The sequence below is a fragment of the Hyperolius riggenbachi genome, chromosome 1 (assembly GCF_040937935.1).
Source record: "Hyperolius riggenbachi isolate aHypRig1 chromosome 1, aHypRig1.pri, whole genome shotgun sequence".
NCBI lineage: Eukaryota > Metazoa > Chordata > Amphibia > Anura > Hyperoliidae > Hyperolius > Hyperolius riggenbachi.
The window spans coordinates 130,491,630-130,516,974 of record NC_090646.1 but is presented as its reverse complement, the minus strand read 5'-3'; the positions used below and the strand labels follow the sequence as shown (position 1 = coordinate 130,516,974).

The 25,345-nt window shown below is 41.5% G+C and overlaps 1 protein-coding gene across 9 annotated transcripts in view; it reads left to right on the top strand.

Moving 5' to 3' along the window:
* The window catches only part of FRYL (FRY like transcription coactivator), a 456,322-nt gene that overhangs the window by 181,411 nt on the left and 249,566 nt on the right, over nucleotides 1-25,345 (top strand). For 3 of the 9 annotated variants that reach the window (XM_068278551.1, XM_068278547.1, XM_068278546.1), the window contains exon 1: nucleotides 4,020-4,700. The exons of the other annotated variants lie outside the window; for them this stretch is intronic. In XM_068278551.1, the coding sequence (XP_068134652.1) occupies nucleotides 4,628-4,700 (73 nt within the window). In that variant the 5' untranslated portion in view covers nucleotides 4,020-4,627. Of the gene's footprint in view, nucleotides 1-4,019; nucleotides 4,701-25,345 lie in introns of those variants that run through there. 9 annotated transcript variants of the gene reach the window in all.

Genomic DNA, 25,345 nt, shown 5'->3' with positions numbered 1-25,345 from the left:
CCTGAACTGAAAATTAAAAGTCAAAATAAGCATACACAAGTCATATTTACCTTCCATGTAGTCTACTCCTCAGTGCCTTTCTCCTGTCCCGCGTCCTGTTTGTTCACTGTGATCAAGGGAATTTTCCGTCCTCCATTTTGAAAATGGCCATTACCCATAACAGCTTTCTGGTCAGCACACAGTTAAGCTGTAACATCGCTCACTTGAGCCATAGGGAAACATGGACATTACCTGGTACATCAGTTTTCCTCTCAGCTATAACTGCAACTGATATTTTACTGACAGCTACTGATATATTTCAGATTTGACAAAATATTGTCAGAACTGTAAGGGATCATTGTCAGAAGAAAATGGTGAGCTTCTGAGAGGAACTGATAGCAAGGTAACTATGTAATGTTCATTTGAAGTTACCTCATGTGTTAATTTTAAATATTTTTACTCAGTACAGGTTGTCTTTAAGATTCCCAACAAATATTATTGAATTGATGAATTGAACTGCTGCAGTTGTATTGCTAACGTGCTCCACACTGAAGTACTGAAGACTTTGTATAAAATGTAACTACTGAAAACTTTTGTGAATAGGCTGGTATTATGATCTAAGCTTGGCAGCAGCAGCAAGTTGTGTTTTTTTCAGTTATTCAGTATTCAATTTTATGCTCGGTAGGAAGTAGATAGTCTTCCAGCGCTTGAGTTATAAACTTGCTTTTTTAGGAACTTTGACAAGTTATTGCAGAGATTGGTTCCATGAATCACTATGAGCTCATGTTCTACTTCAGGAAGCAGAACTTCACCCTAAAGTCTATCCGTGATTGAATTGCATCATGTATTGCAACTGCTGGCTGCTGTTTCCAACTGTTGTGGGAACTGAGTTTGTTCCTCATCGTGGCTATTATGCTAGGGAAGGGCAGAGAACTGGCTGCAGGAATAGAAAGGTGCTACAGTTGTGCAACCTAATTGAAGCATGTAATTTGGGCACCTATTTCCAACTGCGCAAGTGGAGAATGCTCCCGGCCTTCGAGTTGTATGGCCAGGGCCACACATGCAGCTTTCAGAGGGGACAGCTGCTGAGTGAATCAGAGAGAAAGAATAGCAAGTGACTACAAGGACAACATGGGGGTGGAAGAAGCCCTAGGTACGTTACACTGCCCAGATTTGTTTAAGTTTAGGTTTCTTCCACATTATGTATTTTTTTTAAACATAAGTAATATGTTAGAAAGTGAAGCTCGGTCCACATTAGAACCGGATCTCCAGTGGCCAGCCGGAGCAGGCAAATGTCCCCTCCTGTTGTCTATTTGGGGTCCGGAGCAGATGGACTTCCTACAGAAGCTTTTAATGGGAAATTCGTCTGTTTTTCTGCAGGATATGGATTTTTCCTTTTAAAATAATACCAGTTGCCTGAATCGCCTGCTGATCCTGTGTCTCTAATACTTTTAGCCACAGCCCCTGAACAAGCATGCAGATCAGGTGCTCTGACTGAAGTCAGACTGGATTAGCTGCATGCTTGTTTCAGGGTGTGATTCAGCCACTATTGCAGCCACAGAGATCAGCTGGGCTGCCAGGCAACTGGTATTGTTTAACAGGAAACATCCATATCACTCTCAGTTAAGGTTCCCTTTAAGTCGGAGTCGTGGTTTCATAAACTGAGGAGTCGGAGTCGGAAGATTTTTGTCCCGACTCCACAGCCCTGCTTTTCTGAAAATGTTGTGCAAATCAATCTGGATATTGTGTTTTTGCACCACGACAAATCCGCTTTATCCATCAAGCTGTCTGTTTTTGTCACCGTTACGGATCGCCTTAGCAAAAGTGTCCATTTTTAGAGAGTGAACTGAGCCTTTGAGGAGAATTAAGACAATTCCACTGAATAAGAGCTACTGTGTAAAGTCCTGTATCTCTGTGGAAAGTTGCATGTGAGGAGGGCATTGGTTGAGTCTAGGGAGCTGTGGTGGATTTGCATCAGAAATGTAGGCAGGACATGAGCCATGATTGACAGGAAGCATAGAGTCTGAATCTCAGTAGTTTGAAAGTCATCTATAGTGTCAGGTAGGAAGGGGCAGGAAAAGGACAGCGGATATAGGAAAAATGTCACGTCTGTTGTACAGAAGCAGGGGGTATCTCTAGAAGTAAAGATAAGGAGCTAAGGGCCCTTCTACACTCTGTGCACTTCAATGATCCAATTTTTAAGCGTATCCATTTTAGCGATTGCAAAGGCACCAGGATTAACATATTAATCGTGGTGCCCTGTGCAGAGTGGTCTGATCTGTTTTTGGCCCAATCATAATAGTAATGCATGCAGCAGTTTGCCTGTGTTTGCGATTGGGGAAAATGAATGGGATTGCATACAAATCGCATGCCATACGCAGTGATATGCGATTTGCTATGCGAGCTCCCATTTGAAAAACACTTTCCACATTTTTATTCCTGTGTGCTGATACCACCTGAAAATCCTGGCGAAATATGCGCTCAGAATGCGTGAAAATCGCGATTGCAGTGCACCAGAATTACACCACGATTAATTTTTAGTGTGGAAGGACCCTAAGTTACTAGTATTTTCACCTTACAGTGAGAAGCTTCCGAAGTGCAAATCTTAGCCTCGATACTGTATGGAGTTTGTGTGTTTTCCCCATGTTAAATCATGTTTCCTCGAGACAATTCAGTTTCCTCCTGCACCCAGAAAACAAACTAGAAAGTTAATTAGTCCTCTTCCTACGATCTTCCTTAGACTATGATACAGACATTCGACTATGACTGCGGCAGGGACTGTGAGCTCCTCTAAGAGGGACAAGACTTGCTTAACTACTTCCCTACCCTGGCAATTTTTACAGTTCAGCTCAGCTCTGATTACTTTGGCAATAACTTTATAAATAATTATCACAACTAAATGATCTATATATTGTGTTTTTTCAGGGCAAATTTGGTTTTTGTGGCTGATATTTTTTAGTAATTACCTTATTTTCTATGCATTTTAAAAGGAAAATGAGGGAAAAAATGGAAAAAATACACAATTTATCCACTTTCATACATTGTAGCTTTAATGTAAACCAGAACGGTTTACATTAAAGCTACAATGTATGATAGTGGATAAATTGTGTATTTTTTCACTTTTTCCCTCATTTTCCTTTTAAAATGCATATTGTGGGTTTAATGTAACATTGTACATTAAACCCACACATTTTATTTGTCTATCCCTCCTTTTTATTTAAAACAGTTTATTTGTTTTGATAATGTATCAGATGTAACAATTAAGTAATGTATACATTCAGCTACTGTCTGCTCCTGGAATGTGTATTTTACACTTGTTTACTAATTAACTCTGCTATTGAATTCCCTGGGAGGAGGAGAGGGGTTTGCTGTCATTACTTTACAGCTCTGTAGTGATGTTATCAGGTTAGAGATAAATAGTGTTCTCTAAGGTTTTGTAGGGAGGAGAGTGCAAAGACTTATTTTCATGTCCTAGGGACAGGAAGTGGTTAATTAAAGGACCACTGCAGCAGAAAAGTGAGCAGTTAAAATCTGACAGAACTGACAGGTTTTGTACTGCTTCATCTCCTCATGGGTGATTCTCAGGGTTTTCTTTGTTTTCAAAACCATTTTCTGAACGGCAGTTGCTATGTATAACTGCCAAAAACTATGTAAAGTGCTGTGAAAAATGCCAGCACTGTATGAACACTCAATCATGCAATAATTTATGTGCAATATTTTCCTCTCAAATGTTGCACTATAACATGCAGTATAAGCTGAACATGTAACCAGTCAGTGGAAAACTATACAGTAAATTAGGCAGCTGTGCTATGAACACAGCCTGAACCAGTCTAGTCCCTCTTATCATGCTCCTAAGTGGGAGAGAAGACATCAAAGACATTGTTGAGAAGCAGGAAAAGACATGTTTGCAAGGAGCTGAGCAATATCTGAGAGCTGCTGATAGCAAGCAGTGGAGCCAGAGCTTCATGACATCACCCTCCCCTTCCATTAGCCAGCAGCAGCAGCAGCATCATCATCCCCAGTGCATTAGGCAGGCTGCTGTGCACCGTCACAGGCAGCAGCACATGCTGAGAGTCAGTGACACCAGGGTGTGTGAAAGGAGCTTGGAAGGAATGCCTTGCCCACAGGACAGCCACAGGAAGGGCCTCTGCTAGAGAATAGAGCACAAGTGTTTGTGACTGAGCAGCTGCTGCTGCTAGGAGCGACACATGAGCACAGGCTGTGACATTTGTGAGACTAGCTCTCCTTGGATCTGCTGTGGTCAGTCGTGGGCTTCCTGGTCAGCTCTCTGCACGTCTGTTTACCAACAAGCCTCCAGACGAGTGAAATCACATAGGGGCTCTTCCCCTCTGTACGGTGGCATGATGTTTCCACTGCAGAAGAGGTGATGGTGTCCTTGAGACCCTCCTGACGGCAAACTTCAGGCTTTTTTCCTCTTGTTTCCACAACCTCCTCCCTCTCTTTCTATCTGATCCTTCTGCATCGAGCAGCAATTTTCCCATATCCGTGCGTCACTGAGAGACTACTGCATGGTAATGAAGCAGCGACACAGGAGGCCAGCACTTTGGTGCCTTTCACAAACACTTTGACGAAGCTGCTGACTGCTTGCCCCGAACTGCTGGGTGACTGGGGGGCTGCCACAGGCACGATGTTGAGCCTTCAGGATTCCGTGTTTTTCGAGATTAGCATAAAGTCTCTGCTGAAGTCCTGGAGCAGTAGCTGTAAGTAGACCCCCACACACACACGTATACATCTCCATCCATAGCAAAATCCGCTGTATTGAATTGTGCCACTTCGCATTTCTGGTTATGTTTGCATAAGCAGTAATCTTGTGAAATTCCTTTGCCTGAAGCAGAAAGCAGCGAGTTGGTTCAGAAGCCAAGTGAGTCTAGTTACAGATACAGCAGATTTCTCCTTGCCTGGCTTCTCCTGGCTTCTCTCTGCAGAGTCATCTGATGGGGACACACTTTTCTAGCACAAAATGTTCTCCCTTTTTTAGCAAAATCAGTTACCCATGCATAGTGGGCACTTTATTGCCCATAAATAATGCATTGGTCTTATTCCCTTTCCTGTTCCGACTTATTTTTTTTTCCTACAAACTGCTGCACTGCTGTATGTAATGCTAAGCATGAGATGAAAAACTACATCATTAATCTAAGGCTTGAGATGTTGTTTTAATAGCATCCCTTATCAATTCTTGGCTCTCCAGGCTGTCTGGGTACATTGGGCCTCATTTATCTTCTCAAATAAAGTACATAGAGGCAGCTCTTCATGAATAGATCTTGGGCTCTGTTCTTTGAATAATATGTCAAGCTTTGCATATAAGAATTGTAGTAACATAGACACTCTTGTCCAGAGGAAGAAGATTGTACGTCTTCGTGACTCGCAAGGGAAAGTTTGCTTTAAAGCAGGTACTTGATACTGATCTGTGGGCTTCTATACTATGATGGGTTTATTCGCTGTGTCAGTGGATTATGAACTGGGCAGGGTCCCTTCAGCCCTCCCTGGCGATGCAGGTATATATTGGGCAAGGATCAGTATACACTGCGGTATCCTATAGCAACCAGTCAGCAGTTATCTACTGATGCAGTCCATAAGCTGAAATGCAGTTGCGGTGGGATACCGCACTGTGCGCATCACTGAGCCTGCAAGTGCTTTGCTTGTCGTCATATATTTGCAAAGTTTAGCAAGTGGAAAATTACTCCTCAGGGGAACTTGAAGTCAGCTAAATTTCTGTCATTTGTGCCACTGATTCAGTCCTCACAGCACAAAAAAAGCCCTGCGTTAGACCTGGCTTTGCAGGCATGCTTAGCTAACAATATGGGATGCTGTGCTGGCCAACATTTCATTGCAGCTGAGTATTTTTTTCTTTCATTAACAACAATGAAATGACATTCCAATGACCTGAATACAGGATGATGCCATGGTGCAGTATTGTGTGCGTTTTAATTTTCTTTTACTTTGATAGGAGATATAAAATTATTATCATTAGTGGAGTGGGAATTCAGGAGTACTTGAAAAGTTTTTGAAGCTTTCTAGTGTCAGAGCTGAAGCTGACTGTGTTCACCTCAGCCACCATTCCCATTCAGATGATTATTTTTTTTCCCTCATGAGTGGTCTTTTTCCAACCAGGTGTAAATTGACACAGTTCATGAAACAGACACTTTCAAAGGTCCTCTTCAAGCATACATATATGTAAATCTTTTTTTTTCTAGTTTATACTACAGCAGACAGATACAGAACATTTATATCGCGCTTTTCTCTTGTCAGACTCAAAGCGCCAGAGCTGCAGCCATTAGTACACGCTCTATAGGCAGTAGCAGCGTTAGGGAGTCTTGCCCAAGTTCTCCTACTGAATAGGTGCTGGCTTACTAAACAGGAAGAGCCAAGGTTCGAATCCTGGTCTCCTGTGTCAGAGGCAGAGCCCTTAACCAGTACACTATCCAGCCACTCCCAGCTACACAGCAGGGAGGGATATGACCCTCCTTCCCTCCAGTTATTTTGCTGTCTGTACCCTCAGGGCAAACTCTCCCACCAACACATGCACTTCCTGTTCCTTTGGAACAGACTGTGAGGTGACTAGGTGAGAATTTTATGGAGAGTAGCTATTACAGAAGGTGGGAATAACCTCCTGACAGTGAGATGATCCATTTGTGAACCTTTCCTTCTCTTTTTTGCAGTCTTTCTGGTATAGGAAGTGAATGAAAAATGTTGCCACCAACACACAGACAGCAATAGAGGCTTCCTTCTCAGTCCAGTTTTTCTCTTTCAAGCTGGCATATTAGTGATGTTTGTTGTCCAGCTGAGGAGTAGTTCCTGGCTCCCATACATAAACTCACTAATATTATTTGTAGATGGACTGAGACCTATGATGTAGTTTATGCGCAGTAGTATTGTTTGCCAAAATGCAAAGTGCATCTATTCGATCAACTACATAAAAAGGCTTCTATCGACTGCACTCATTCAGGATTCTTAATAAATCCTGAATTACAATTGCCAGGTTCATCTATACCGGTTTTATATTGTGCCTGGGCCTCAGTGAAGCCTTACTTGGCTGAAATCAACTTTACGTGTAAACATAAGGAGCCTGAGATGGACTATTGGGCAACTAACCAATCACATGGCAAAATCAGGTGATGGGGTTGACTTCATTCTGAATGGTCTCCATTCATATCACTGTGTAGTCCTGGTGCTAGTAATGGCTGCACAGATTGTCCATTTTTACGCTTGACCTTGTCATTGTCATTTTGCAGAATTGCATAGCCAACAGATCCCTTGACTATTGGCTGGATCACAAATGGTGAGAGGACTAACACCGGAGCCAGAGTTGCCAATACAGGTTCAGGCACTCGATACCTGGCGAGGGACTTTGCTATAAGCCAGGAACAAGGAGCCTCTTTATAGCAGTTAGGCTAGGATCCAAAGGCTCGCCAGGTGTACAGAAACATCAGGACCAGAGCAAGGCGCTCTTGGTCAGCACAGGGTGCATCACTTTGGCAAAATTGTTTTCTAAAATGTGTGATTTTTTTTTTTTTTTTTTTTTTTTAACGGCTTGGTTATTAAAGATAGACATCCCAGTAGTCGTTTGCCATGAGTCCATTCATTTTACAATGTGCATGGTTGTTTGACTGCTGCGGTCTTGTTTTCTGCAGACTCCTGTGGACATTGTCTGGGAACCTTAATCTGGAAGCAACCCTGAATAGGCTGATGCATCGTGAATTTGCTAGGGTTGATCTATGAGATGCAAATATTTCTGAATTTTTTGAAGGATTATGCAAGTTTTTACACAAATTTATGCAGCTTGAAAACAGACCAATCAAGTCCTACCCAGGGTTGAATTGATTGGTCTATTTTCAAGCTGCATATGTTTGCATAAAAATGTACATAAATCGGCGTAAACTCTGAAATATTTGCATCTAATTGTGATTATCTCTAGAATTTGCTCACACAAGTTACAGCACATGGAGTGCCCACATTGTTTGATTCAGAATGTCATGTCAAAATATCAATTCGTTACCAATTGGGACGCTCATCAGATGGGTTTGCTGGCCACAAAATGGTGTATGGAATCTGACCATGTGTACATATAATAAAGAAGGGGTCCCTGATATATAATACAGTAGGCTTGCATTACTGACTTTATCCCCATCTTATAATAACACCTTTCAAAACACATTTTTAACTACACTTAAAGTAAACTAACACTTTTTCAAACCTGTGCTGGAAAGTAACCATTTGACTTCTGATGGTCTCCTAGATGGACATATCTATGTGTTCAGTACATATAATTGTTAGTTTTGATCTATGCGACCAAGCATGTTACTTCTAAAAGCAGGTTGTATTCTGAATGATGTTCTGAAGCTGTCCTCCTTCTTGGATAAGGGTATGTACACTATATTGGCATAAGTATCGGGAGTCACTTTAAATCATTGAACCCTTTCTTTGAATTCTAAGACATTTTTGGACAATTTCAAGCTCTCAGCTTCGTGGGAAGATTGGAGGACGGCCCTTTCCTGTTCCAGTGCTCAAAGAATAAACATACAGAATGAGCTAGTCTGGTGTGGAGAACCTTGACTGGCCTACACAGAACTCAACCAACATAACATCTTTTGGAGGAAGTAGATTACAGACTGTGAGCCTGGCCTTAGGAGAATAGCTAAACCTTGAGGAAAACCTTCCCAGTTATAACTGCAAAGGGTTGCCCCACTCCACATGAAAGCCTATGATTAAAGAAAGGTATCCCATTAAAGGGAACCCGAGGTGAGAGGGATGTGGAGGCTGCCATATTTATTTCATTTTAAACAGTAGCCTGGATGTCCTGCTGATCCTCTGCCGCTAATACTTTTCTCCATAGACTCTGAACAAGGATGCAGCAGATCAGGTACTTTGACTCAGCTGACTGAGGTTTTACTGGATTGGTCATATGCTTGTTCCAGGGTTTTGACTCAGACACTACTTATGCCAGAAGATCAGCGGGGGTGCCAGGCAACTGGCATTGTTCAATCTCGGGTTCCCTTTAAAGCTCACATGTGTGCAGTGGCAGATGGCCAAGTTTCTTTTGGCAATATAGAGTATTTATGCTATAAGGCATGCTGCAATTTGATAAAATGAGGATGCCATGGAAGAATATGAAGTATTATATACATAAAGAAGTATTGCCGTCTTATCTATTTAAGAAATCTGATTTCACTTCTATTGAGAAAAACAATTCATTCAGTTTGCCTAGAAAAATTACAAGCATTGATATCAAGTGATTATTTCAGCTTGTTTATATGTTTTTATGTGCATGTGAAACAACCAATCCACTGTCTTCATAACAAACACTAATAGAAGGCAGCGTTTCCTGTAATGTACACACAAAGCATGTTTAAAGGCTAGTGCTGTAGCCTTACTACATGTTCTGTTGCTATGGAGGGGGGGGGGGGGGGGAGAAGCGACAACAGCAAGGCTGTAGCCTCACTACACCCTCTGTTGCTATGGAGGGGGGAGAAGCGACAACAGCAAGGCACAAGATGGAGCGGCTTCCAGTGAGAGGGGTAAGCGGAAGAACAGTGCACTTGTCCGAAATGATCTAAAACTGGCGCACCAGGGAGGCTGTACATGCTAGATTCTTGACAGAGACAGCCCTGACCAGCCGCCTCAGCTGAGAACACACTAAAGTGTGTGTGCGAAGCTTCAAAACGGACCTAAACTCAGAACTTCCTCTGTGCTAAAAAAATAAGCAACAGCATAATGACCTTTAAAGAAAAATATTTTTTGTTACAGCGGAAACAAATCCTAAAATAAAATCTGCAGCGTCTACTTTATGCCTTTATGGAAGCAGACATGGGGTTAACATCCTGTGTTTACAAATTAGCTGCTCTGTCAAGTCAGCCAGTTGACACAGCTGAGAGATCAAATTACATCTTTTGATTAGTCACAGGTGGGGGGGGGGGGGGAATTAGACAAGCTAAACCAGGCACGGGCAAACTTGGCCCTCCAGCTGTTGAGGAACGAACTACAAGTCCCACAATGCATTGCAGGAGTCTGACATCCACAGTCATAACTCATAAAGGCAAATGCATTGTGGGATTTGTAGTTCCTTAACAGCTGGAGGGCCAAGTTTTCTCATGCCGGAGATAAACTCTCTAAATACATAAAGGGTGCATGTGTCCTGTGCAAGAGTTCAGGTCCACTTTAGTCGCTGGATTAGTTCAGGTGTTGAAAATGACTCACAAGATTCTACTCAGTGTAACCAAATACTCATTCAGCAAGATAAGAGCATATTTTTTCTGTACTTCAAGCAGAGTCCTGTTGTCATGGTTGCAAAGAAGTACAATATTAACAATTTTTGCTGGCTGCAAAATTGAATGGAAAGATAATTTTTGATTATAATACTATTAAAATTCCTCAGCTGCACTAGTCAATGTTAAATGTATTACAGGAGCGGAATTTTCCTTCAGTAGCATAACGAAGCAGAGCTGTAGCTCAACTTGCTTTAGCCCATTCGCCAAGTGTGATTTGCAGCTTTTCTGCTTGGCATTATGCACACCTGCTGCACACAAAGCCCCTCACACAGTGTAAGGCTTGTGAGCCCGAACATCTCTTCAGGCTGATAGACTCACCATGAGGGTTCATAAAGTGATGCAGTGAGGTGGAAGAAGCAGCATTTGTGAGTTACTGACAGATGCCCCACAGGCTTGAGGCCTCTATAGGTTGCCAGCTTTTTGTAACCTTTCAGGAACAGCACACCCAATGCTACAAATATCTGGGTTCATTTATCAAGACACGCTCAAAGAAAACTAGCTTGAATGAAGAGCAGTTGCCGTGAGCAACCATACTCTATCCTTGTTTTTTATTTAAACCTGATTAGTCGTCAACTGCTTCACTTTTGCACCAACTTTCTTTCTTTGCACCTGTTTTGGTAAATCGGCCTCATAGAGTACGAGTGAAGGTCATCTGATCTATAAAAAGATTTATGTAACATTTGTTGATAACTTAAATAGGTTTCAGGATGATTGTCATAGCTAATAATATTTAAAGCTGTTGAGGTATAGCAAGGGTAAGTGGTGATATTTTTTGAGTACACTCCTGATTTCCTTGTCAGTAACCTTGTAAATCAAACCTATTACCCCTTGATTTTATAACTCTTTTACTGGCATTGGCACCTTACACAGATTAGCAACAACATTAAAATAACTGAAAGGTGGAGTAAATAACGTGTTATCTTGTTACAATTTAAAGAGGAATTCCGACCAAGAATTGAACTTTATCCCAATCAGTAGCTGATACCCCCTTTTACATGAGAAATCTATTCAATTTCACAAACAGACCATCAGAGGGCGCTGTATGACTGATATTGTGGTGAAACCTCCCACAAGAAACTCTTGAGTACCTACTCCTGGCAGTTTCCTGTCTGTGAACCTTGCTGCATTGTGGGAAATGGCTGTTTACAGCTGTTTCCAACTGCCAAAAAACTATGCAGCAGCTACATCACCTGCCAACAGTAAAAATGTCACCATGTAATAAATGTCAGAATGTGAATCAGGGGTTTAAAAGATTTTACAATGGGCAAACACTGACTAAGGGCCTGTACACACTGCTGCGCTTGCGCTGCGCTTTTCAAATCGCACGCGCTTTTTAATCGCAAGGTCTTTTGAAAAATGAAAATCGTGAAGACCTGTACACAGTCGTGCAATGCGCTTTTTCTATTCTCATGAAGGCTTGCGATTTTAAAATCGCATGCGATTTTAAAAGCGCAGCAGTGTGTACAGGCCCTAAATCATTTATACATAATTATTGTAAAAATTAAGCACTTTTTAAATTATTTTCACTGGAGTTCCTCTTTAAGGGGTTGTATAAATTAGGCAGCAAGTGAACAGTCAGTTCTTGAAGGTGATAGTCTGGACACTGGAATAATTGGCATGCAGAAGAATCTGAGCAACTTTGACAAAGCCAGTACGAGATAGATAGCATGGTCTGAGCATCTTCAAACTAACAAACCTTGGGAATGTGAGTGTACCCATGGTGGTGGGAGAGGGGGGGGGGGGGTTATCCATATGCAGTTGTTAGTACCTGCTAAAAGCGCTCAAAGTGAGGACAGTCGATGGACTGGCAGCAGGATCATGGGCACTGATGGTTCACTAATGAATGGCAAGCCTCTATGCTCTATTATCTCTTTAGTTGTTTGCAAAACGATCCTCGTGTCAAATACAGATGATGTCCACTGTGATCAATGGAATTCTCCATCCTCCATTTTAAAAATTGCCATTACCCCATAACAGCTTTCTGGTCAGCACACTGTCAAACTGTAATATCGCCCACTTGTGCCATAGGGAAGCATGGACATTACCCTGCACATTCAGTTGTAACTGACAGCTGCTGATATATAACTGACAGCAACTGGTATATTTCAGTTCTGACTAAATATTGTCAGAACTAAAAGGGGTCACTGTAAGAAGAAAATGGTGAGTCTCTGAGAGGAACTGACGGTGAGGTTAGTATGCAATATTCGTCTGCAGCTACGTCATGTGTTTATATTAAATAATTTTCCTCGCTTCAGGTTCCCTTTAAAGTGTGCAAAGCATCCAATCCCCTCACTTGTATGAACAGCAGCCACATGAAATAGTCATGGAGGAGCTGTGAGAGGGTCGCAAGTAGTCTCCCCCTGTGAGTTCCTCTGACCCTGCCCTCCTTCTCCCTCTCCTGTTATGAACTCTGTGATCAGTCTTGTCTTTCTATGCAGTTTCTTCCTTCTCAATGTGTACCAAACCATTTACCCTTCACTCCTCCCTGTGTAATAGGAGCAGTGAGAAATTGTTTTGTGGTTTAGAGTAGACAGTGATGAGAGGTACTTGGTGGCTTTTATATTTACTCTAGAAAGGGTAAAATGTTTACTTACACACTGAGCCAGCTGAAATGGGAGAGGAACATTTGACTGCTAGGCTCTAATTGCAGTGCTGACCCATAGGTAATCTCTCAGCAGCAGAGTGAGGAGAGGGGTGGGGTGAGATGATGACTGTGCTGGGGAGGAAGTACTTCTGCTCACTAGCTGTAAACAGGCCCCTCTCCTGACAACTGCCTGTTTTTTAAAATTAGTTCTAAGTAGTGTGATGTTTCACATGGGAATTAGTGTAGATTGGCCACATTAAATATGAAAATGTAGGATCATCTGTATATTGTACTGGTTAAAGAGAACCCGAGGTGGGTTCTGACAATGCTATCAGCATACAGAGGCTGGGTCTGCTTATACTGCCCAGCCTCTGTTGCTATCTCGATCCCTCCTAAGTTCCCCCTGCGCTCTGCTATGCCCCCATAAATCATCAGCCGAGCTGTCGACACACAGCGTGTCGCAGCCGGCTGTTTACATCTGCAGCTGTCAGTCTCGGCGCTCCCCCGCCTCCTCCACAGCTCCGGTCCCCGCCCGCATCCCTTCCCTCCAATCAGCGGGGAGGGAAGGGCAACAGATAGCAACAGAGGCTGGGCAGTATAAGCAGACCCAACCTTTGTATGCTGATAGCATTGTCAGAACCCACCTCGGGTTCACTTTAAGGGAGTTGCCTTTGATATAAGATTTGAGCCTTTGACCAGGGTTTGAATTCCAGCTCAAGCCAGTATGTAAAACAGTAAGGAGTCCTTGGGCAAGGCGCCCTAATTATCCTGGTCGCTTGTGGAGTGTGCCCTAATTGGCTGCAGCTCTGAAGCGTTTTGAGTCTGCCAGTAGAAAAGTGTGATATATGGTAAATGTTCTGTGTTTTTTCTAATAGAATTGTCCTATATTCACCTTTTCCTAACCTTGAAAAATGTGGGCAGGTGAATGAAAGCTTAAATGCTGGCTTTGAGAACATTGTCAGATCACTCTGCATTGCAGCTTGCTGCACATAGGCTTGCATAGCCCCATACTGGTCAGTGCGCACTGCTGAAAGCACCTACAATGGCCACATGAGCATCAGGGCTGCACCATGCAGCAAAAAAGGTGACCTGGTGTGATTAATTGCATTCAGATCATGCGGATGTTACATTGACATGCATCACCTACAGTAATTAAAGCTGCAAATCCCGAATACCCCTTCTAGACAAGGGTATTCTATGATGTCAAAGGACTTAAAGGATCTACTGCTAATGTCCCTGTGCCAGATGCCACAGAGGAGCCCATAGGGGAACAGAGCTTTTTTTTGGCAAGAAATACCCACACTAGAATAGCCAGGTGAATGTAACATTTTGTTTGATCACTTTTTTTTTAATTAAACATACTCCAGAGCCAAAGATCATACAAGTCAGATACATCTTAAAATATGTACAGAAAGGGTACTTGCATGACAGCACAATGTAACGTTTTGCTTGTTCTGGGATTATAGTATTTTTTCATTTTTTTTTTATTTTACAGGTCTTCAACATTGAATGTAAGTACCAGTTTAAATTGGAGGTTGTATACACAGTTTTCTGGATTGGCTGGCTGGGTAATATTGGATAAGTAAACACAAGAAAAGAGTGGACCTCCTAGTGTTTCTTGTTTCTTCTGTATTTTAACATAAGACTATGATAGGGACTAGATTGGGAGCTCCTCTGAGGGATAGTTTGTGACAAGACTATATATACTCTGTACAGCGCTGTGGAAGATGTTGGCGCAATATAAAAAATAACTTTAATATCTATATTGGTGATGTCAGAAACCACACATTAACTATGTATGTGTTTTATTACTGGATATCCTGATTGTAGTGTTTTGAGCTCCTGTATCTATGCTCCCCACTATTTGTTAGTTTGTTTTTTTTGCTATGTACAGCCTACAGAACATGTTGGCGATATATAGATACAAATAATATAAAATAGTGTGTGTCTGTGTACAGAGTGTCGGTATGAATGTCTGATCCCCTGACTGACCTTCATGAATGGGAAGGAGGAGATCAGGGGTCACTGAGACCCTGCTAGGAGCTGTGAATACAAAGCTATACAACACTTTAGCCTGCACATGTCCAGCAGCAATAGATGCATAGGGGCTGAATTCTGCAACTGTGCTAAAAATGCAATTGGGAACCATTCAGAATCTCTTTGTTCGGATGGCCACAGACCCTGATATTTTACAGCTGTGTGGTTGCTGTGAAGCTTCTTTTCAGCTGCTGCTCGCTTTAGAAGATATGTACTCTGCGGTGCTAAAAACTTACCAGTCTGGTTTCCTCCAGACACTCCAGTTTCCCCCCTCTCATCCCAAAATCAATCTAAACACAGGAGACAATACAAACTTCATTCATGGCCCGTTTTGACTAGTGCGGATTATATATATATACTAGTGCGTTGTATATTATTACCCTGGAGTGTACCAATAAATTTGTTTTGTTTACATTACACAGTTTTCTGTGTCTGCTTGGAGGGGGCGGAGCCACCCGAGCCTTCTCAGCGAATTTTTAACGTTTTAACTACTGTTTTTATTCTATTGGCGCCTCTGTTCAGCTTACATTGCACTTTACATCCACCCTTGGTGGAGGGGGATACCCCTTTTTTCTCATCTACAGAGAGCGACTTTTTAATCCTGAGTGGGGACAGGTCAAACTCCTCACCTGCTTATACAGTGGTTACCTGGAGGTAACCCTGGTTTGTGAGTATTATTCTACTCTTGAATTATTTGCCAGTTGTCAATACTTACTTCACCATATTGGGCTCTCGGTTCTCTCTCCTCTTGCAGGAGAAATACTCTGATCAGTTTGAAAAATGTTCTGAACCTTTCAGTTATTAGCTGGAGTTTGGCACTATGTGTGTAGTTAATCCTGGAGTGGTTTTTGGCTGGTAGCATGTAGGAGAGTAGAAGCTGCACTTTGTGTTTCAGGCCGTGCACAAGTGGATTTCACACAGAGCCGATTAAGGCTTGGCAGACCTGTGCCAGCATTGTCTTGTGTGCCCTCTGTGGAATGCCGTCTAACCTGCACCTATCATTTCCTCAACCTGCCTGATGAAAATTTTCTTGTAACATGCTGATATCGCTACCTGCCTAGAAAAACCCAGCACTGGTCAGCTGATCCCTATCATGCAGTGTACAGACATCTGATAAAAATGTTAAATCCAGCCATTTCTGCCGAGGTTGGGTATCCATGTGATGTCAGTACAGGCGTCTTCCACACACTTGTCCCAACATTGCTGGAGGAGACAGCTGGGCTGTATTTGTAACATAAATGTGCATTACTTTACACTCAATCCTCACACACTTGTTCTTCCACTATATTTTCTCTCAGCCAGGTTATGCTTGTGTGTTCCTTGGTGGCATAACATGGTAGTCACCGCTGAATTGCCTGGAGTACTGCTGGATCATGCCTGTGTATCAGTCTTCCCTCACGATTCTCTATCCCATTTTACTATTTTATGCCAGTTAACATCAGCCAACTTAAAGGGGAACTCCAGTGAACATAATGTAATACAAAAAGTGCTTAATTTTTACAATAATTTTGTATAAATGATTTAGTCAGTGTTTGCCTGTTGTAAAGTCTTTCCTCTCGCTGATTTAAATTCTGACATTTATCACATGGTGACATTTTACTGCTGGTGATGTCAGTGGAAGGAGATGCTGCTTGCTTTGTTGGCAGTTGAAGCAGCTGTAAACAGCTGCTTCAACTGTCAACCACTGCAAACAAATCACACCTCCTGATGATTCATCTGAGAAAAGGAAAAGATTTCTCATGGAAAGGGTGTATCAGCTGCTGATTGGGATGAAGTTCAATTCTTGGTTACGGTTTCTAAGTGACAAAGTTACAATGTATATGCATGAATTTTTATGTTGACTAAAATCTTCCATTTTTCCTGTTTAGGCCTCTTCATGCGATTCTGTTTTTTTTTATTATTTATCACGATCAGATTTTTTATTCCGATTTAAAAAAAAAAAAATACTACAAGCTGCTACGGTTTTTAATCAGAACCAAAAATCGGATTATATAAAAAATCGGAATTGCATGTAGTGTGCAAGAGGCCTGATATTTACATTGCCACACAGAGGATAATGCAACAACAGGGAAATGGAGCAGTGTCCAGAGCAGCCATTCAGAAACTGTTTCATTCAGCAGATGAAGCCTGAATGGTTGGGCAACTTCTCCACTTTCTTCTGTTTTCCTCTGCACTCGTATTGGTAAATCAGCCCTGCATCGTAAGAAAAGGCAGACATGTAGTACAGTTGTAGTACAAAGCTGCCACTCTGCTGCTTGGCATGATGCAAGTCTGACTGATTGTCATCGAGTCCTAAATCATTTTCATACAGAATTTAAAGTGTACCTGTAGTGGAAAAAAGTGCCCTTAGTAGGTACTTATCTCAGGTGGGGCGAAGCCTCTGGATCCTAAAAAGCCTTCTCTCTGCCGCCTCCATAGGCCCATTCCAGTGCTGGGAGCCCCGAAAAGGAGATGGTTGACAGCTCAGGCAGGCGCACTAGCACTGTCCCGCTCAGCTTTCTTCAGGAAAGCCAGGCTGGATCGAGTCCAAGCTACTGTGCAGGCGGGAGCTGTCTGCACGGTAGCACAGACCTCATCAGTCTTGGCTATTTGCCCCAGAGCCCAAGCGGGACAATGCTAGTGCGCACATGCAGGGAGGTCACTTTTTTTGGATTCCGATGCTGAAACGGTGTGATGTATGAGGACAGGGAAGCCTCTTTAGGTTTCAGAGGTAAGAATCTGTTTGTTTACTTTATTAATGTTATGGGTTTACTTAAAGAGGAACTCCAGTGAAAATAATGTAATAAAAAAAAAGGGCTTCATTTTTACAATAATTATGTATAAATGATTTAGTCAGTGAATAGCCCGTTGTAAAATCTTTTAAATCCCTGATTTATATTCTGACATTTATCGCATGCTGACATTTTTACTGCTGGCAGGTTATGTAGCTGCTGCTTGCCATTTTGGCAGTTGGAAACAGCTGTAAACAGCTATTTCCCACAATGCAACAGGGTTCACAGACAGGAAACTGCCAGAAGTACCTCGGTACTCAGAGCTTCTTGTGGGAGGGGTTTCACCACAATATCAGTCATACAGCGCCCCCTGATGGTCTGTTTGTGAAAAGGAATAGATTTCTCATGTAAAAGGGTGTATCCGCTACTGATTGGGATAAAGTTCAATTCTTGGTTGGAGTTTCTCTTTAAAGCAAAATTTTGGATTGATATCTCCCTCTCTATTAATTTCTTACTCTATATTGATATCTCCTCCTCTATTGATATCTTTCTCCCCGTCTATAGGCAAACGTGATAAAAGAGAGCAGATTTGGATGATTTTTATCAGGGCAGTACACTGGTCTGTGGTCATCTATGTAAAGCTAATTAGTTTTGCACTGGACTGTATTTTGGAAATGATACAAGTCCCTACTATTGTATCCACATACATGTTTATTTAGCATTTATAGACAGCAGGGCTGATCATCTTGTATGACTTCTCCGCGGCTATTTTTCTTGTTTTGTCATCAACAAAAAGTTTCAAGTTTCTCTGCAAGTATGTGTAAGCAGAGTTTCCTGTATTTATTCTACGGGTTATATATACAAATATGACAGCATGTAAGTAGGTGTGATAATAACTGGTAAATATGAACCTGGCTGTTATAAAGGCAGCGCAAGAGGCAAAGGCTTATTTCAATCTAAGTCAAGTCAAAATATTTTTGATTAAGTTTGTATAGAATGGAGGGATATGTTGAGAAATCCCTCAAAATTACGAAATGTAAGTCCTCACTTTGATTACCTTTTTAAAATGATGCAAAAAATGATTCCTGGAGGAAACACAAACGTAGTCTTTAGGTCAGCCATATACATGTCAAGGCTTATAGTAGCATGTATTGCTGGTCCTTAAAAAGTACTTGAAGTGTGCTTCAGATATTTATAGTCTCCTTGGGCAGTAGTGTTATTACAAAACAGGGCTGTCTCGAGCCTTAGTGGGTTGCTGGAGTTAGTTAATAATTTGAATGGCCTCAGGCTGCTGGACCTGCCCCACATGACCACTCTCTGGTCTTTGTTTTGGAGTAGAGACCATATATGATGATGCAAGCAGTCATCTGGCAGGGCTACCAAAAGCTAGTAGACATCTGGGGCTTGCTGCAGCTTCTTTTTGTCAAAAGCGTATTAGGAGAAACATGGTATGGCTGTATTATATTTACCCTTTTTACCGCCATATACTTTAGATGCACTTTAATTTTCTTGTGGTTCCAAGGTAGACTCACTAGTGGTGCAGCTCTGAAAACTTGTTCCTTATAGGACATTGTTGCTTCAACTCATCTTCAGATTACCCTGGACTCAATGTTTTCTGAAGGGTTAAAGCGAAACTGAACTCAGAACTTCCTCTCTGATCTAAAAGATAAGCAACAGCTTAATAACCTTTAAAGAAAAAAAATTCTTTATTGCAGCAGATACAAAATTTCAAACTAGGATCTACACACGGTGTAACTAATTTGGTATCAATACAGGCACAGTGCGAACATCTGATACTGTACATAGCAGAGGTGACATACTATTATAAAATCAAACATAAATAAACAATGCAGGTGCATGATTGATTACTGCTCTAGTTTTAGCATATTTAGATATAAATACACTAGCACTTTAATTTTTTATCTCTGTTTACTCATGAGGGACGGAAATTGAGGCAGGAAATGAGCTAATTCTGTGGCCGTTCCCCTCATTGTATCTCCAAGTGTTTCACAATTTTATATTCTTTCTTTCTGTTCCCTTTGTTTTGTAATTTTTAATTCTTGGTGTTCAGCTTGAGATGCTGTGTGGTTTGTATTGGAGAGGAAATAACACAGCAAATCTGGATGATGGATAATACATCTGTAATAAACAAGAAAAGGGAGAACTTACTGAATATTTATATGCAAGATGAGATTAGATGAAATGGTTTTCTTCAAAAAATAAACCTCTACAATTTATTTTCTGAGTAATGTAGAATTAATGTGTAAAACTTGTAGAAGAATGGAGCAAAAGTGGATTTATTACCTCAGTTACCAGTCAGGAATACTTGGCAACAAACAAAGCTTGGCCTAACGTGGCATTTTTGTAAAGGGTACGTCTACCTATTTACCTTAAAGCAACAGGGTCTGCCATACTACGCCATGAAAAAAAACAACATACGTAGATAATTACTTGCTCTACTTAACATATGTATTGCACTGTCCACGTTTTGATTTCAGTGAATTTTACATAGTAAATAAAGATAATTCTGTTGTAGGCATTTTCTTCCTCCTAGAATCTGCTCTGTCATTGCTGCTTGCTTTGTAAACGTGTGAGCACAGCAAGATCAGATTTCAGCTGCTTCACACTAAACTCCCCTCAGCCAATCAGTGAGGAGCAGGAATGTGGGTATATAGAATTTGATTTTGTGGCTGACAATCCCTCTTTAACCACTTACAGACAGGAAGGCATATTAAAACGTCCTGCTGGAGCCTCTTAACAGCTGCAAGACGTTAAAATAAGTTAAGCAGTGCTGCCGCCGTTGTGCGCGTGCACATGTGCGTTCTGGTGCGCACTCCCGCATGTGCATTGCCACGCGCGTGCACGTGAGAAAATAAAACAAAAAAACACAACATAGACAAAATACACCTTTATTCCCAAATAATACATTGTCATCATAATTTGTACCAGGGACATAATTCAAATCTGGTGATAACCAGGACAAATAGGCAGATAAAATGTGTGGGTTTTATGCACAGTAGCAGTGTTTATATTAAAACTATAGGGGATGGAAGTGGAGAAATAGTGTATTTTTTTTTCATTTTTTTCCTTGTTTTCCCCTTTAAAATGCATAGAAAATAAAGTAATTACTGAAAACAAATATCAACCCCAAAAAGACTAATTAGAGGTGAAAAAAACAAAACTCGATGTAGATGAATTCATTGTGATTAGTAGTGATTAAGCTATTGGCAAATGAAAGGGATGAGCACTGAAAGGTGAAAATCACTTGTCCGTTAGGGTAAAAACGCCTTTGGGGTGAAGTGGTTACAATTGCAATTAAAGTAGCATATTGTGAATACCTGATCTCTGATGAAATATACCCTATTCTGTGATCAGCTTGAGACCAAGCAGTCATGTGATCCTTACTAAGGAAGTGTAACTGCAATGATAAGACTATTTACAGATATGTTTTGTGGCTTTCCCTAATCATGTACAGTACAAAAACTTAACTCACCTCATCTTTGGATAGTATTGTCTGTTAGCAAGTAATTAGTATTGCTTAGTAAACGGTTAAACATAGTGACCAGCTAATTGCCACCCCTTCAGAATTTTACAAAATGTGAATTCTGTACCAGGGCTTTGGCTACATGGGTCATTAGTAGCCCCTACTCCCCTAAATCAGCTGTTTTGGGATTTATCCCCAGTTAATTGCCTAAGGTTAACCAATACCATTCCCTCCTCCTAATGAGAACTCTCTTCTTGACACCTAAAATTAAAGTTTGGTGTTGATGGTAACCACACTTCTGATGCTGAACCCCAAAACCAAGTGACCCCACCCCTAACCCTAAAGCTAATTTTCCCCTGCCCTATCACCTAACCTTTAACTGTCATTAACACCTATCTGATGCTTACCTTTTTATCTACTTTTGGATTCAGGATGGGGTGTCTAATTCACTGCCTACTGCTGATCATCTCCTTCTGAACATTGGTGCCACTGTTGCGCTCCTGGTGATGGAAAATGTGAATGCTAATGCCCAGTCTTCTAATTCTAAATGCAACTGTTTTGCAGTAGTTTTCCCAGACTGTGGCAGGACATGGAGTTCCTTTGAGGAACAGCTAGTTTCATGATTCATTGAGTGTATTCTGTCATGCACTGGATAATGTTTTGGCACCGTATAGAGGCAGTGCGAAAGATCCTATGTTTAGTTGCTATAAGGACGCTGTTTTGCTTTTCTGCCATAATCCCAAAACTTACTGGCAAATTTGGCTCATTGCTATTATTCATGAAGTGTCACCATGTTCCGTAATACTGTTTGGTGTACAGTGTACTAGTAGCAAATGATCAGCTCACTGATCCATATCAACTAGAGTGATTTACTCCAAGACTTCCATGCACTCGTACATTTGTACCATTGTTCTCCCCAGGCTCTTTTAGCCGGGTGCTCCACCCGGCTAGATTTGGTGACCACCCGGCTGTCATCGGCTCACCTCCTCACCTCCTCCTATGCTGTAAGCAGAGTTGCCCTGCATTTTCATCTCGACCCACCCGGCTACTTTTTCATGCCACCCGGCTACTATTTCCTGCCACCCGGCTGGAAAAAAATTCTGGGGAGAACACAGTACCATAAACAATCATCTTGGGGCAAGACACACCCCTTCCTCGGTGTAGAGTACAATATTGACAACAGAACATGAAATAGGACTCTCCCATATGGATAGGACTTGGTTCTTTTACTTCTTTATTTCTCAATAAAAGTGTGTTGTCTTGTGGCTGTGAGCATATGGCTGTTGCTTTATTCCATAAGAAATTAGACTAATTTTAGGGATTCTCTGTGAGTTGTTCTGACAATCAGTCCTGTTTCTGGCTATAGTTCTGATATTTTGGCTTCAGTTGAGTCTCATACTTGTTACAAGCATGCTGCCAACGGAGTCACCTGATCTGCATAGTCCTTCTAGGTCAATTATTCAGAATGTATTATGGGCACAGGGCCAGCAGTAACCTGGCAGCAGTTTTTCCCCGCAATGGTGGCCTCACTTTTTTAGTTGAAGGTTGTTGTGGCTGTAGAGGAAGCCTTGGTCATGTGCAAAATACAATAAGTTAGCATCCTGTTTACTAGCCAGTTCTGTAGAAGTTGATTCCAATTAGTTGCTCAGATTTGTTTCTCTGTATCTCATCCTTGTTCTTTTAATTGCCTTATTAAATGAGTTATGTTGTGGATAGAGCATAGCCTTGCCTTTGAAACGTCATAGGCTGCAGGCCTTGTGGGGTGTTGTGAGAATGTCCCGGTCCAAGCTGTGAATGTCCAGCTGTTGGAAAATGAACAGAATTACCAGAAGGGCCCACAGAGACTTCACAGCTGTTGATTCAAAGATCTACTGTCACAGGGAATTAGGATTCTGGCTATACATTATTTGTAACTAATGAATATCTGAACTGATTAAAATGTATGTGTTATTATTATTATTATTATATTGCGACTATACCTAAATATTGATCAATTAAATTACCAGCAACTGTTGGAGTATTGATAATACTGCCATAACTAGCTTTGTACTGTGGCTGTTGACAGAGAAGGAAAGGAGGGGGGGCTAGCACATTTCATGGGGGACACCTGGGGGCCCAGTAGGCAGTGGTGGCTCCATAGATGTTCAATACATTTCATGCTGAAATCTATTGAAAATCTATTACTGTGACGCAGTAATAGAAACCTTTCTGATATCATTTTGATCAGAGAGCGATCTATCTGATAGTCTGTCTGATGGCGGCCATCTCTAAGGGGCACATGCCCAACTGATATCCCCCATCTGAGATCAGGAGCGGATCCCTTTGGGCGGCATCACTGAGCCGGGCTTCACACACGCGTGTCAGCTGTGAAGCTGACGACGTGCAGTGTTGCTATGCGGGGGACAGTGGAGATAGAAGGAGGGGTGTATGAGTGGCGTCACATGGCGAGGGTGCGGCACAGACAGTGGGAATGGCGTTGCTGGGTTTGGGATGATCCGTATGTACAGATCGCTCACGGGTTGGGGGTAGTCGGGTGCTGCACACACACTTGATTGCCGGCTGAGGTGGTTATCAACCGCTTCAGCCAACTTAAGTTAGGCGTATGTATAAGGCAAGAGGAACTCCAGTGAAAATAATGTAATAAAAAAGTGCTTAATTTTTACAATAATTATGTATAAATGATTTAGTCAGTGTTTGCTGATTTATATTCTGACATTCCCACAATGCAACAAGGCTCCCACAGTGTGATGTCAGAACCATGGTCCTGACATCACACTGTGGGAGGGGTTTCACCACAATATCAGCCATACAGAGCCACCCCGTTGTTTGTGAAAAGGAAAATATTTCTCATGGGAAAGGGGGTATCAGCTACTGATTGGGATGAAGTTCAATTTTTGGTTACAGTTTCTCTGTAAAGTGTTTGGCCAACTTAAAGGTGTCTTGATTGTACAATCGTAACAAATCTATGTAGTAGAAGGGTAAATTGAGTGAATATACTGTAAGCAGATACTTTAGGTAGTGTCTCATATTTCATAAAAGTGATAAGATTGCACAATCGAGATTGTATTATTGATGAACACCTTAACATCCCAGCCTGGTTTGCTTGATTGAAAAAAGAACAAATACGCCTAATCAAGGCTTTCCAGTACATTTTTGTTCAATTCAGTGTGTTGATCAAATCAAACATCTAATCTGTTAAAAACATCTGATTGTGTATGTGAGGCATTTCTCGAGAACCTACATGTTGTAGAATAAGTATTTCAATAAGGTGGTTGAGATCTGATTACCCAACAACGGTTTTCATCTGTGGTGTTATGGGTACGTGACTTGCACTATTTGCAGGTTATTATGGGAATGCTTAAATGCTAATTGCATAAATAAACCTCCAACTGACCTAATTATTTATGTGCATACATTACTTTTCCCATTTGTAGTAATGTGAAGATTTTAGAACAGCAAAAGTCATGAATAAACCAAGAGATTTAGAAGGAAAACAGTAGTTGGTGGGTTATAGAGGCAAATCAGTAGAAACCAAGGACATTTAACCTCCAGTTAACAGCATAAAGTCTACTGTGAAGTACTGTGAAGTATAACTTGATTGGCTGAAAGTTCTTTCACATAATTACTGTAGAACAATCATTTCTGATAGATGTGCAGCGGGAATAAAATCTGATGTTTGGATGATCCATGTGTACAAGCTCTAAAGCCTGGGACCCATAGGTGCTGTTTCAGTAGCACTTTCCAAAAGCACTAGGCTAGTGATGGCTAACCTTGGCACTCCAGGTGTGGTGGAACTACAAGCCCCATGAGGCAGTGCAATACTCTGACAGCTCTAAGCATAACTCGGGGAGACAGAGGCCTTATGGGATTTGTAGTTTTGTCACAGCTGGAGTGCCAAGGTTAGCCATCACTGCGCTAGGCTAAATTAAGTTAATGGAGTTGATTCCGTAGGAGTAATTTAGATTTCCACAAATCTTTCACTGGCATTGTAATAAAAATAGCTTTGAAATCATCCTAAATCACACCAGAAAATGCAACAAAAAACGCTACACCAATTGCTATTGCAATCACTTCTTTCAGCGAGTCCCAGGCCTAAGCTGGAGAGCAAAAATCTTGGTTTCTGGTCCCATATGTCTAGTGATTTGGTGGTTCGATCAACCAAATAGATTTGATCGTTTTATCAAATGGTGTGTTCCAATATGCACAGTCAACAATAATTGACAGATATCTGGTTGAATCACGTCAGTTTGTCAACCCGAGCAGG